The sequence below is a fragment of the Malus sylvestris genome, chromosome 13, assembly GCF_916048215.2.
Source record: "Malus sylvestris chromosome 13, drMalSylv7.2, whole genome shotgun sequence".
Lineage (NCBI taxonomy): Eukaryota > Viridiplantae > Streptophyta > Magnoliopsida > Rosales > Rosaceae > Malus > Malus sylvestris.
In genome coordinates, this window is record NC_062272.1 from 20752693 (window position 1) to 20766639 (window position 13947).

At 36.4% G+C, this 13947-nt stretch overlaps 1 protein-coding gene and 1 long non-coding RNA gene across 4 annotated transcripts; one reads left to right on the top strand and one right to left on the bottom strand.

The window, feature by feature from the left end:
* Nucleotides 1–5035: 5035 nt before the first annotated feature.
* Nucleotides 5036–10730, top strand: LOC126597426 (uncharacterized). 2 transcript variants are annotated; one of them, XR_007614244.1, is made up of 5 exons: nt 5036–5278; nt 5702–5846; nt 7122–8353; nt 8539–10056; nt 10087–10730. It is a non-coding gene; the product is annotated as an uncharacterized LOC126597426 (long non-coding RNA). The 2 variants fall into 2 exon arrangements; XR_007614243.1 differs by having other exon boundaries at nt 8539–10730.
* On the bottom strand, nt 9353–11415 carry LOC126597422 (uncharacterized). 2 transcript variants are annotated; one of them, XM_050264224.1, is made up of 4 exons: nt 10903–11415; nt 10108–10192; nt 10004–10077; nt 9353–9845 (listed from the first exon to the last, which is right to left on the bottom strand). In XM_050264224.1, exons 1-4 carry the CDS (start codon nt 11386–11388, stop codon nt 9759–9761), a joined length of 732 nt encoding a protein of 243 aa, XP_050120181.1. In that variant the 5' UTR covers nt 11389–11415; the 3' UTR covers nt 9353–9758. The 2 variants fall into 2 exon arrangements, with proteins under 2 accessions (XP_050120181.1, XP_050120180.1); XM_050264223.1 differs by having other exon boundaries at nt 10004–10192.
* Nucleotides 11416–13947: the final 2532 nt, after the last annotated feature.

Genomic DNA, 13947 nt, shown 5'->3' on the forward strand with positions numbered 1-13947 from the left:
TAACAACCTGCATATGTTGTTCCCTTGGAGCATGCATGAACTGGCAAATTTGATTCACCGCAAATGAGAGATTATGGCGTGTCCAGGTCAGATACTAAAGACCACCAACAATGGATCTATAAGTAGTGGGATTAGATAGAAGATGACCACTATGATCAAGCTTAGTAGAACTGAGAGGAGTACAACAAGGTTTAGAACCTTCCATATGTCTTGTTGAGGACATCAAGAAGATACTTGCTTTGGTGAAGAAAGATACCCTCAGGGGTTCTTTGAACTTTCAATTCAAAAAAATAGTGCAAAAGATTGACATAAGACAGTGTTGGGACCAGTAACAAGGATATCATCTACATATACCAACACTATTACCAAGGTAGGTCCTTTGAAAACAAATAAGGATGCATCTGAAGAAGATTGAACAAAACCAAAGGTGTGTAGAACCTGAAATAACTTGTCAAGCCAAGCCCAGGGTGCCTGTTTGAGGCCATAGGGAGACTTCCTCAATTTACAAACATGTTAAGGCATTGAGGGATCAATAAAGCTTGCAGGTTGGTCCATATACACATATTCTTTTAAATCACCATGAAGAAAGGCATTGCTTATATCCAATTGATTTAAGAACCAATTGAATTGGACTGCAAGGGATATAAGAACTCTTATGGTAACTGGTTTAGCTATAGGGCTAAATGTATCTTGATAATCAATATCAGCATGTTGATGAAATGCCTTTGCTACAAGGCAAGCTTTGTATTTGTCTACTGTGCCATCAAGTTTCTTTTTTATTCTGAAAACCCACTTGCATCTAACAACATTTTGAGAAGCTGAGGCAGGAACTAAAAACCATTGACTATTAGACTGCAACGCATTGAATTCTTCTTGCATTACAGACCTCCAATTAGGGTATTGTGATGCTTGCAAATATGTATTAGGAACATATTCAAGATCAGTAGGAAGGGGATGTTTGGTTGCTAAATATGCCTTGGCCTTGTAGATGCCAGCTTTTGCTCGTGTAACCATATGATGGGTATTGACAACACTTATAATTGGGGCAGAGACAAATGAACTAGTAGTTGAATCACTTGGAACATGATGGTGAGAATGGCTAGATGTAGAAGAGACACTGTGAGAGCCAAAGGGAGAACTGGATGACATATTCAGGGCAGAATCATCTGGAGTAAGACCATCTGAAGTAGGAGAGGTAGGCACAGAGAATTGCAAATCAACCAATGGTGAGCTAATAGAATCAATGGGAACTGATGAGAACTTAGTGGACTTGTGAAATGGATAGGTGCCTTTATCAAAGAGAACATTACGAGAATATAAATCATGCCAGTAGTTGGATTAAGACAACAGTAGCCCTTATGTTGTAAACTGTAACCAAGAAACACACAAGGTTCACTTTTGGGATCCAATTTAGATTAAACATAAGGTTTGAGCCAGGGAAAGCAGCTGCAACCAAACACCTTAAGTCTGGAATAGTCAGGAGGTCTGTGAAAAAATATTTCCTATGGAAACTTGAACAACCCAAAAATTGGCAGACTGTTAATCAAATATAGAGCTCTGGAGACTGCTTCCACCCAATAGAGATGAGGAACCTTAGAGGCAACAAGTAGGGTTCTTGCAGTTTCAACAAGATGTATGTGTTTTCTCTCAGCATAGCCATTTTGTTCAAGCGTATGAGGACAACTTAATTGGTAAAGAATGCCATAAGTTCTGATAAACGAATTAAACACATTGGAAGTGAACTCGCCCTCTGAATCTGTACGCAAAGTCTTTATTTTATTGCCAATAGAGTTTTCTACATAAGACTCGAATACAACAAATGTTGAAAAGGCTTCAAACTTAGCTTTTAAAGGTAAGAACCAACTATACTTGCTATAATCATCAACAAGTAACATGTAACACTGAAAACCACTAGGTGAAACACTTGAGGTAGGACCCCACAAGTCATAGTGAAGCAACTCTAAACAGTGAGTTGATGTAGAACTAGAAACACAAAATGGAAGTTTGTGATTATTTGCAAGAGCACTATCAGTACAAAAGAAATCAATGACGGACTTTCCTTGTAATGCAACTTTATTACTAGATAAGATCTTTCTAAAAATTGCTGAAGAGAAATGTCTTAGTCGTTGGTGCTAGACTTTGAGAAGAGCTTTGATACTCAGGAAAGCTGAAGGAAATGTAGAAGTTGAGCTAGATGATTGAATAGGTTAGAATCCATCTTTAACGGGACCCCACAAAAGCATCTTTCCCGAAATTCAATCATTTACAGTGGATCCATCAGGGTCAAGAGTTAATGCACAATTATTGTCTTTTAAGAATTGATAAGCATACAACAAATTATGGGTCATGCGAGGAACATGTAAGACATTGCTGAGTTGAAAAGAACCATGAGGAATATTCAAAGATGAGTGACCAACATGAGAGATGGACAAACCTTTACCATCTCTAATGTAGACTTGATCTTCACCGGTATAGGGAGAAGGAGCTGAGATATTTACAATGTCATTGGTAATATGTGATGTGGTGCCAAGTCAATCAGCCAAGGGGGATTCGATTTAGAAGAGTAGTGAGCACAAAAAGCAACCAACTTTGTTGGGGGAACTCTTCAAAAAATCTTAGGATTCATCCGATCAAAGCAATCAATTGCTTCATGGCTGGTGGAACCACAAATTTGACAGGGAACTTTAGAACTGGTAGGAGAAGATGAATGCTGAAAATTTCCACGAGAGGCTCGATTGCTGCCTGAATAGGTATTGCGAGAAAAATTCCAATGATTTGTCCCTCAGTTGGTGTTATAATAACGATTATTGTTGTTGCGATCTTGATTAGAATTGTGCCTTAATGAATTTTGCAGAGGCTACTGATAAGCAAAAAATGCCTATGAAGGAGTAGGAAGAAGAGGTGCTTGAGTCTGCAAAGAGAAAGCCTGAAATAGCTCAGTGTTGATGGATGACATAGGTTGCTTTCTGCTAGCCATAGAGAGCTCCTTTGTATGTAACAGACCATGTATATCATATAGAGAAGTAGAGGAGATACGAAGCAGAATCGAGTCAATGAAGGACTCAAATTCATCAGGCAAGCCATGAAGAGTCGCTGCAATTAAATCACGATCAGAAACTGATGCTTCAACAACAGCAAAAGAATCAGAAATCTCCTTGATTTGTTGCAAATATTCCGAGATCGATTGAGAGCCTTTTTGGATAGTTTGAAGACGGGAGCGTAATTGATGAATATGAGCATCAGATACTCCCCCAAATCGTTGCTCAAGTTTTGTCCAGAGATCGCGCGATGATGAAACACCAACAGTGAAGGGAATACTCTCCTCAGAGAGTGTAGAATTCAACCAATGAGAATGTTTTGATCCTTTTCATACCACAGTTCGACAGCAAGGTTGAGAGAATGATCATGCAAAAACAACGGCGAACATGATTCAGTGCCATCAATAATGCCGAGGAACTTGTATCGGTGGAGAATCGACATGAACAAGGCACGCCATGGAAGGTAGTTCGATCGTTTCAGTTTGATCGGGACCATACTACCAATATTCTAAATTGTCAAAGAGGTATATGAATTCGAGGCTAAAGAAATTCTAGAAATTCCAAAGGAATTAGGGTTTGGCAATGACGGTTCAATCGGAGAAGACGAATTCGAGGGCCATGCCATGACTGAGATAGATCAAATCAGATCGCAAATCACAGAAAGAATATACAAAACAGTAGAGAAATCAATGAACATTCATCGATTGAATCAGCGAAAGAGGATAGATCGTCGTGAGGCAGAGTGGTGTGATACCATGTAGAAACCCATATCTTCACAGGTAAGGAAACATACTAGAGAGAGAAGGAGAAATGTAGAGAGAGAGAGATAGGATTGTGATAAAATGCTTTTCATTACTTAATAATTTCATTACACTTAAGAGTGTATATATAGCTCTTGGCTTTGTACAATAATACCCTTAGCTAACTATAACTAATTACATACTATACCCCAACTCATCTCAACTAACACTTTATTGTTATAACAAACTAACAGATTTTGATGCTGAGGCAATTGCCTCAATAGATGGCTAGGCAATTAGCATGAGGTGCCATGAGCTTTTGAAATATTAAGTGATGGAATGGAGAACATAATGTTTGACTTTTGGTGGTGACAAGCCTTTTAGCCTAGATAGGCTTTGGTTTATTTGAAAAGTTACGGGTAGATATAACGTTAATTACTCACAACTTCACGAGTTTGAATTTCAAAGAATTCTGCAACGAGTGTCAAGCGGCAAGCTAATATTTCCTTTTATAAATACATGAGGTTCTGCAACAGAAGGCAACCTTCAACTTTACACAAATATTTGACTTGCACGATTAGTTGTTATATAATTAAAGAAATTGGGCCAATTTGTAATAGTTTTTAGTTATTGGGCTAGATTTAAATAAGTCTATTATGTATTGCCAGCTGGCATTCACACATTTGAGGTGTGGTATTCAGCTTTAAGAGCAACTCCACCGTGGGTGATAGCCTAATGGATCGGCAACCATTTCATCAAATTGTCTCCCTCTCCCTGCTCCAGCCCATGCGGGCGATTAGGCTGAGGGGGGCTCGAGTGAGAGGCCAAGCTTGAATCGCAAGCCCGAGCGCCTGAGCCAAGCTGATGCAAGGTTGATGTCAGTCACATTATAAAATTAATAAAAAATGTAAAAGATTAATAAAAAAATGTAAAAAATTAATAAAAATTCTGAAAAAAATTTAAAAATTAAAAAAAAAAGATATAATTTTTCTATAAAAATCTTATCATTATTTTCCACCTTACACCACAATTTTATATTTTCTCAAATACTTTGGGCTATAATTTCTTGTTTAATGAAATGTGATACAATGAGACCGATTAAAAATTATATCCGAAATTTGAAATAAATTATTTTTTATTATTTTATAAAATAAAAAATACTAATATTTTATTGTATATTGCCATGGCTATTCAATTAGAATAAAAAGTAATTACTGTTTATTAAACTGTTCACTACACGGATAGTCGGTTGCCTTGGGGCCTTTCCTAGAGCTGCTCTAAAAGCATTGGCCTTTCAGTTGCAACGGTAACAAAAGAAAGAAAGAATTTATACTTCTTCTCTCTACTGTTTATCATTTCTTCCTCGTGCTTCCATGTCCAACGATCAAGGTTGAGCTGATCCTCTGCTGGGTTTTATCAATTTGCATCTCCAAAACTTCAAGTTTGATTCCACAATTTGCATCTCCGATTTACGCAGCCGTAGTCATCATTGGAAGCAAGGTACGATAATGTTGGTAAATTAATTTTCAATTTTGGTTAGGGTTAGGTTTTTTGCGAACCAGTCTCGATAATCTAGCGTTGAATTCGGATGAATAATCTTGATTTTTTTGACGTTTAATCGCATGGCTGAAGCTCAGATCAGAATTATCAAATCGCTTTTAAATGCAAGGTAGTAATATGCTACGGCTGTAGTTAGAAAGGAAAGTAAGCGAAAATCTTTGCGTTATTTTGATTTTTAAGATTAGAATAAAAATATGAGATCTAATGCTTTTTGTTAACTCTTGGTGTTAAATTTTCTATCAGGCCAATGCATTGCTTCTTGTCAATCTTTTTAAGTTTTCTTAGACTAGCTAATCTTGAAAATGTCGCACGATGAGCTCATCTAATTTTCATTTTAAGCAATGATAAGATGATGTTCTGCAGGTATTACTACAAGTTCATTGTTAATGGGGATTGGCAGCTTTCAACATCGTCCCCATCTGAAAGGGATGGAAGTGGGAATGTCAACAATATAATCATCGTTGGCGATACTGCCAGCGTGAGACCTTCTGTTTAACAACCGCAAAATGTCAGTGGACTAATATGCATTTCTTTTTCGTCGATTGTTTTCTTTCGTATGAATTTGAACAACGGTTTCCCCTGAATCCAGTTTACAATTAAGTTTAAGATGCTATTTGTGTTCTTTCGTCCATTCTAATATGAAATTATTTGTAGTCAGTTGCTTTAGTTTCATGCTTTAGTTTCTTGTGTGGTGATTGAATTCTGCAGATGGAATTAGTTCTACAGATTGAATTGAAATTTTAATCACCCTTCTCTAGTAGTATGTAATGTACTATAAATGAATTGAAGTCACAAATCTCGATACATACAACAGCGCATACGCCATTTTAGCGTAAGAAAGACGAAAAAATAACCCTTCTCAAGTAGAACTAATAGCTTTTCATCTAACTTTATTGAATAAATTTGAAGTCGCAAATCTCTCTTAGGGTTTGATTTCATTGAAAAAGCACAAGTTTTTGCTTTCAAATCTAATTATAAAGGCCCCTTTTTTATTTTGTTGCTCTTGTTTTGGATATGGGTTGTAAACTTCTGCAATTAGTATTGGCCATATGCTGCTGAGAAGTGTTATTTTGATATCATTTCTCTTCTGGGTTTGCATCATTGCATGCACTCTTATATGTGGTTCATTAGTTGTGTGTTTGATTTTTCTGTTTTGGTACGAGATAGAATTTCTGTAAGATATAATTTGGTTATGCTGCATTCTCTGTCATGTCCATAATTTTGAAGATATGGGATTTTCCTGTATCGAATTTCCTGTATTCAATTACCTATACTGTATGTACTTTCTGGCTGCATCTACAGTCCTTTCTTTTGTTTTGCCTTTCAATTGGAGTGTCTGAAGGTTTACCAAGTCGTTTATTTTAGAATGATTATTGATTTGGATTCTGGATAATGAATCTTTGCTGAAGGTGGATAGATTTCTGCTTATGTGTAGCCTTTTGATTAATCGGAATCATGTTTCATTCCCCTTATGTAATTATTAAAGGTAGAAGTGAGCAGTCTTGTCTGATGAGTATTGTGTCGTGAATCAGTCAATCATATTAGATGAGAGAGTAAATATAGCTGTCATCTGGAATTGATATGCCATCGTTAATTCGTCAATTTTGAATTGGTCTGAGTCTCCGACTCATATTGGCTTGGACCATGGGTTTCAAAACAAATATATTGTTAGTGATGCTAATCTCGTGATCGCTAATGTGTAATGGCAAGAGAATCTCATAAACATAATTTTGTGTATTGTATTTTCTAGATAAGAATTTTTTTGTATTATATTTGTGTTCAGGTTCTTTTCACTTTACTCCTCTTGATCAAGGAGGGAGAAACATCGTGGTTTAGCCATTCCTTTGATAACATGGCAAGGCAGACTCCAGAGTATGATTCATTCTCAGAACTCAGAAGGTAAGTATCTCAGAGCTCATTGATGGAGGAAATAGAGAAGGGTAATTAATTTTTTTTTGGCCTTCGTACTTTAGGTTTATGTCCCATGCCCATTGTGCATTATCATTTGCCTCTTGCAATATTAGCTAGGTTGATCTCGTAGGTGAATTAACTCCGTTTCAGTTTACATTGTTGCCACTCTTTTCTTTTAATTGGAGAAAATTCTATGAAATACTTTTTATAGCATGTATTGAATGCTATGAAAAGTAGTTTATGGTCTAGTATTTGCAACACATTACATAAACCACTCACCTTGATAATCATAAGCTTGGCAAAACAATTCACGTCTATCTAAACTCCACACATCAACACTAACTACTCTTTCTCCGTCTCTCTTTATATTTATATATTTAGAACTTAGCACTTTTTTTTGCATGCACTGCATACAAACTAGTTATATTAAACAGGAGCATTTGGTTCCAATTGGCATTTAGGAGCATTAAACAGGAGCATCTGGTTCCAATTGGCATAAAAAGCAAAGGTAAAAAAGCCTTCCACGCAACTATACGATGAAGACTAACCACCCTATATTGACCTAATATATATGAGTACAAAGAAAGAAAAGGTTGGTTTTCGCGTTCCGTGGGTAGCAAGACCAAACAAAAAATTGATTTCTGGGTGCAAAGAGTAAACCCTAAACAATTATACGGAATGGAATTTGTTGTGGCTTCTAACTGGTTTTGTACACAGTAGTGCAGTGTTGATATAGAACTAAAATCTGAAAATCAAATTGATTACTCTACGTGATATACACGATAGGTTTAGGATAATATATTGGGGTTAATTAGGAGGGATAGTAATTAACAGGACATATTGCATATTGTTAAGATGAGTTGTCATGGTAAAATAATAAAAGACTTGAATCAAAGTTTTCAAACTAACAAATACGCTGATAAGGGACCGGAAGCTAAATAAGCAAAGAAGAGATAACAATAAGTTCACAAAAAGAATAAAGACAAATCACTAAAAATCATTATTCATCAAAACCATCATTTTTACATCTCCAAAATATTTTTTGCATCCTAAACTGAAATAGTTATAACTGGAAATTAAACAATACACAGTTAAGTAAAAAAGGTCGTACCCAGTGCACAAGGCTCCCGCTTTACGCAGGGTCTGGGAGAGGTGAATGTCGGCTAGCATTACCCCCATTTTATGGAGAGGCTGCTCCCAAGTCTCGAACCCGAGACCTACCGCTCATGGGCGAAGGCACTTGCCATCGCACCAAGTGCGACCTCTTAATACAAAGTTAAGTAGAATAGTAAAAATGTTCCAGATTGGTTTAGTTAAAAAGATAAGTATTACCTCCAAAACCAGTCAGATACAAGTGAAAACAGTTATAACAGTTTATCATCCATTTTCGAATGATTTTATATCAAGCAACTATGCGAGTAGTGAGAAATTAGCAACATTAAAATAAAATATAAAATTCAAACACTAATACCTAAAAACTTTAAGCTTTACCCAAAACTTCGAAGCTTTTTCTACAAATGCCTAAATTTGCGCTCATGAACTTACGCATCTCACTTCATCCAACGTCGAATGAGATCTTCAAAGCTAAAGATTCAAAGAGAAGAATGTTGAGACTAGTGAAGATGATGTTAGTATAGGTATTTCGGCAAATATGAGAATCAAAATATAGTTTTCCCTACACAGTCTCAGCTATTGTAAAAGAAGATACTCTAGTGTGTCCGTTATAACTAGCAAAATGTAAAATGTGGATTCCATGCCAATCAACATCAAATAGAGGCGAAGAACTCTGTAGTGAAGATGTCGTTGTGTGGGAAAGGTTATGTTTTGACTCTCACAATATGGTAATCTACTAAAACACCTCTACTGCATCATCTACACTAGTCTCACCGTTATTCTGTTCGGATCTTTAGCTCAAAAGATCTCATTCGACGTTGAATGAAGTGAGGGGCATAAGTTTGTGGTCACAAATTTTGGCATTTGTAGAAATTTTTGTGAAGCTTTGGGTAAAGCTTAAAGTTTTTAGTTATTAGTGTTTGAATTCTATATTTTATTTTAAGCGGTGCTAATTTCTCCCTACTTGCGTGGTTGCTTGACATAAAATCATTCAAAAATAGATGATAAGCTGTTATAATTAAACAATGAGAATGTCGGAATGGCTACAAAACTGCAAGAGACTACATCGTGGCTAACTTAACTTCATACTAAACTATAAGATATATTTATAGAGAGCAAAACTTAGAAACTCTGATTTGGATGAGTTAAACTCATATACTAAACTAACAACCAAACTCAAATAACCAAATAACCATAAATACTAATATTTTCCAACAAGGAAAACATAGAGGACGGCATTGATCCATTTGAAACATTATATGTGGACGAAAATGAGTTCCCCAAGTGTCGGATTATTTGTGAGCAAACCCTTCATTTTATCGAGTTTACTAGTAGAAAACTTGGTTTGGTTACAACTGCCAGGTTGATTGAACTTGGTATAATTGGTTGAAGATCTTCACATGATGGTGCACTGAGTGGCAGCAAAGATATTTCCCAGGGCCAGTAGCACTTCGATCGTCTTCAATGCTTTCCTCCCGGCACTCTGAAAATTAATACGCGCACCCAAAAATGGTTACTGAGTCAGCAATTAAGAAGTCTAATATGTTAAGAATTTATATGTACGTACGTACGTATGTGTGTATGTATGAGAATGCTAGGCTGTCCATAATAATAAGAAAGAGGAGAATGGCATCTAATTACATTGTTAGGCCTTGGATTCACGGGAACCATTGCATTGGATGTATGAGGTGTGAGTGGACGAGGAGGAGCTGGAGGAGCTGGAGGAGCTGGAGGAGGAGCTGGAAGAGCTGGAGGAGCTGGAGGAGCTTCTGGAGCTGGAGAAGACGAATTGCTTGTCTCCGATGTACTTCCATGCTCGGGTGCCTTTGACTAGCATTCCATAAAATAGAGAATTAATTAATAAACAAAAATTGCTGAATAAGTATCGGCACGGGTCGTCGTCTCCTTCAATTCTTCTTCTTTAATAATCTTTTCTTCTTCAATTTTGAGTCTTCTTCTTCACCATTTTTGTTTTTTTTAGGAAAAATTCATAACCACAAGTCGTCGACAATTATTATGATGTTATCAATAACTAGCTCCGAGAAGATTACGATGCCGACTCGGCCCTTAAAGAAGAAGGATCCGGTGGGATTGGGTCCGGAGAGGACCCTTTCCCCTTTCCAGATGATTCCGTGGTCAAATCAGTAAAACATGTAAGGACTATAACTCATCAAACAATTTTTTTTTTTTTTGTTTTGGAAGGTTAGATTTATGCTTCAAAAGCAAGTGGATTTTAATATCTAATTCCTTCTTAATGTATAACGTGGTCGGTTGAGGATGCATGCCACGGATTCACTGCTATTGCATCTAGTTCTTGTTTTGATTTTTTTGCGAGGAAATGGTATTTAAAGAAAATTTCAGAGGAGAATGTCAAGTACTTCCTAGGGAGGACAATAAAACAAAGGTGTACAAATTGTTCAAGCAAATGGAAAAAGAAGGAATTAGATATTGCTCATATGTAATATGGAACAATAGATGTAATATGATAAAACAAAGGGAAACAAAAAGATGTAAAATAGAACGATATTATCCATATGTACCTCATTAGTGACTGACGCTGCTCGGTGGTTCAAAGCTGTCATCCTCTTGCTTTGAAGAAGCAGGAAGCTATCAAGGAATTTGTCGTGGCCATGGCCATATTTGCCATCAGCATAACAAGCAGGGCAAACATTGAACGTGTTGGTGGCATCAGTGGCATAATCGTCAAAGCATTTGACACAAGCGAAATAAACTCCCTTGATAAATTTTTTGCACTGCCCGTTACAAAAAGGTCTTCCACTATAAATAATGTACAAGAGAGTCATCACGTCCATGAAATCAAGCTCTTCATGTCCTTCGTCGAAAAAAAGGGAGTTACACAGATGCTTGTAATCTCCATGCCTCTCCATGTACTCCGTGAACTCTTGCAAGCTCACTCGGTCGTTCTCGTCAAGATCCATTTCGTAGAAAAACTCATCTACCAACCGTTGATCATCCGTCGACGCATGCTTGTAGTATGCAAATGCTGTTTGGCGCAAATCCTCCATTCTAAAACTATCTTCTTGATTCTTGGATGTGGATTTGAGTTGCACTCAGGGAAGTCAGAATGCGGTATTATATAGACACTATGGATTAGGGCTTAAAGGTTAGGTTCAAGGAACTTTCGCATGTGATGTGACTAATAAGTAGCTTAAATATTACATGCAACTTTCATTGAAGGCAAACAAAAATACCAATATGTAACGAATTATTAGTATAAAGTGAGAGTTTTGCTTTTAAATTTTGGGATGTGCTATCCACACACCCTATTTTACTTCTCACACACCCCTTGATAATTTATGTCCGTTGATCTTCTTCAATTCATCCGATCCATCGGCTGAAAATTAAAAAAGTGTGAGAGAAGTAAAATGGGGTGTGTGGATATCACACCCCTAAATTTTTTTATGGGGTTTGGTTGTACTCTGAACTTTCAGTACAAGTAGTCTAAGGCCCTGTTTGGCAGATCGAATAAAGGATCGGATATGACTAGTTATACCGACTCAGGTGTTTGGCGTTCACTCGTAATAAATAAGCGTCAAATTAATTTAATCGGTCTGCTTATTTAACACGGTATACGCCTGCTTAATAAAACCAACCAAAAGGCTCGGATTATTAGTCGGTTTTGCTCTCCTATCTCGCGAACTTGGCCCTCTCTCTCACCCCTTCTCTCGGCATCGTCGTCCTTCCCATCACCTTCTCTCGCCATCACCGTCCTCCTCGTTGCTTTCTCTAATAAAAACCCAATGACTAGGCTCAAACTAAGCAATATTCATAATTAAGTATGACTTGGCAAAATTGGTATTTTTGGATGTCTAAATTACCCCTAATATTATTGACTTTGGGTCTATGACTTGCTATCTACATTTATTTTATATTACTTCATTCAATTAAACGTTTTGAAATGTTTATGCAGATTTGGAAAAGAAAAATTTTAGTGTCATGATTTCAATGCATATTAATAACAAAAATTACATGACATTAGAGTTTTGTTTCCTTATATAGTTGTTTTCACATTTATGTAAAAATGAGTATTTTTTTTTCCTTTTCAAATAATTGTAACAAGTAAATTAGTATTTTTTTTCACAAATATATAAATGTTATTTTAATTCAAAATTACCAATATTTTACATATATAAAATAACAATATAAGTTCTAGGTAAAATAATACATGCAAAATAATTTACGTACATAATAAATAAATAAATATTGTTTGATTCAAAATTTATTTAAGTTATTTTCATACACATATATATAATAATATCAAAATGTGCCTAACATATGTAATAATACATGCAAAATAATTTACCTACAAAATATATGAATGTTGATTGATTGCAAACAACACATAATAATAACAAATGTGCCTAGTATATGTAATAATACATGCAGAATAATTTACCTACAAAATAAAAGGATGTTTTTAGCCAATTGATTCAAAGTTAATTAATTACCTATATTCTACTTAAAAATATAGGTAATTTATTTCACACAGATATAATAACAACAAAATTTGTCTAACGTATACATGCAAAATAATTTACCTACAATGATTGTCAAACAAATATAAGAAATGGAACAAATGATGATGAGACAAGTATAAATGTAACATCCCACATCGCCCATGGGAGTGGATCCTATATGCCTTATATGTATATTCCCATCTCTATCTAGCACAAGGCATTTTGGAAGTTCACTGGCTTCGGGTTCCATTAGAACTCTGAAGTTAAGCGAGTTCGCGCGAGAGCAATCCCAGGATTGATGACCCATTGGGAAGTTCTCATATGAGTTATCAGAAACAAAACCGTGAGGGCATGGTCGTGGCCCAAAACGAACAATATCGTGTTACGGCCACTGTTCTAAAAATCCCCGCCTAGTGCCGCCTAGGCCCCGCCTAGGCGCTAGGCCCCAGCCCACTGCCCCGATTAATGCCTAGGCCCCAGCCCACCGCCTAGACCACCTAGGCACCCGCCTAGCCCGCCTAGGCACCCGCCTAGCCCCGCTTAGGTTGCAACTCACTTAGACAGAAAATAAATAACTTTCATTTTGCATTTTGTTTTTTTCCAATAAATTGTAAGAGACTTGTTGCATACTTGAATGAACAAACATTATATCCTTATTTCACATGTTTTCATTATGTTCCAATACTTCATGATATATATGCATTCTATTTTGTAGTTTATGATGAAATTATATATATTTCAAGTAGAAGCAGACACTTATTTACCTGAAATATGATAGATTTACTTAAATCCGCCTAGTCCGCCTAGGCTCCCGCCTAGCCGCCTAGGCGCTAGGCCCCAGCCCGCCGCCCGATTAGCGCCTAACGACTTTTAGAACCTTGGTTACGGCGGAGTCGAGCCCGGGATGTGGTGGGGGCCCAGATCAAGATGTGATAATAAAGTATATACTTTTGTAATAATAAAGCACTATTTGCTATAATTATGGTGGTAATTAAATTCATCAACATAATTAGGGTGTTGTGGCACAATTGTAAATATTTTGAAAATAATAGGTATTTATTTGTTTACATGGCAGTTTATTTCAAATTTGGGTTTTATTTGGATGTT

Excerpts from the sequence above, each read along its gene's own strand:
- LOC126597422 (XM_050264223.1), bottom strand. The coding sequence starts at position 11,388 with ATGGAGGATTTGCGCCAAACAGCATTTGCATACTACAAGCATGCGTCG. Across the intron at positions 10,193-10,902 it reads CAGCGTCAGTCACTAATGAG|TCAAAGGCACCCGAGCATGG; the intron begins GTACATATGGAT and ends ATGGAATGCTAG. Across the intron at positions 9,846-10,003 it reads TGAATCCAAGGCCTAACAAT|AGTGCCGGGAGGAAAGCATT; the intron begins GTAATTAGATGC and ends ATTAATTTTCAG.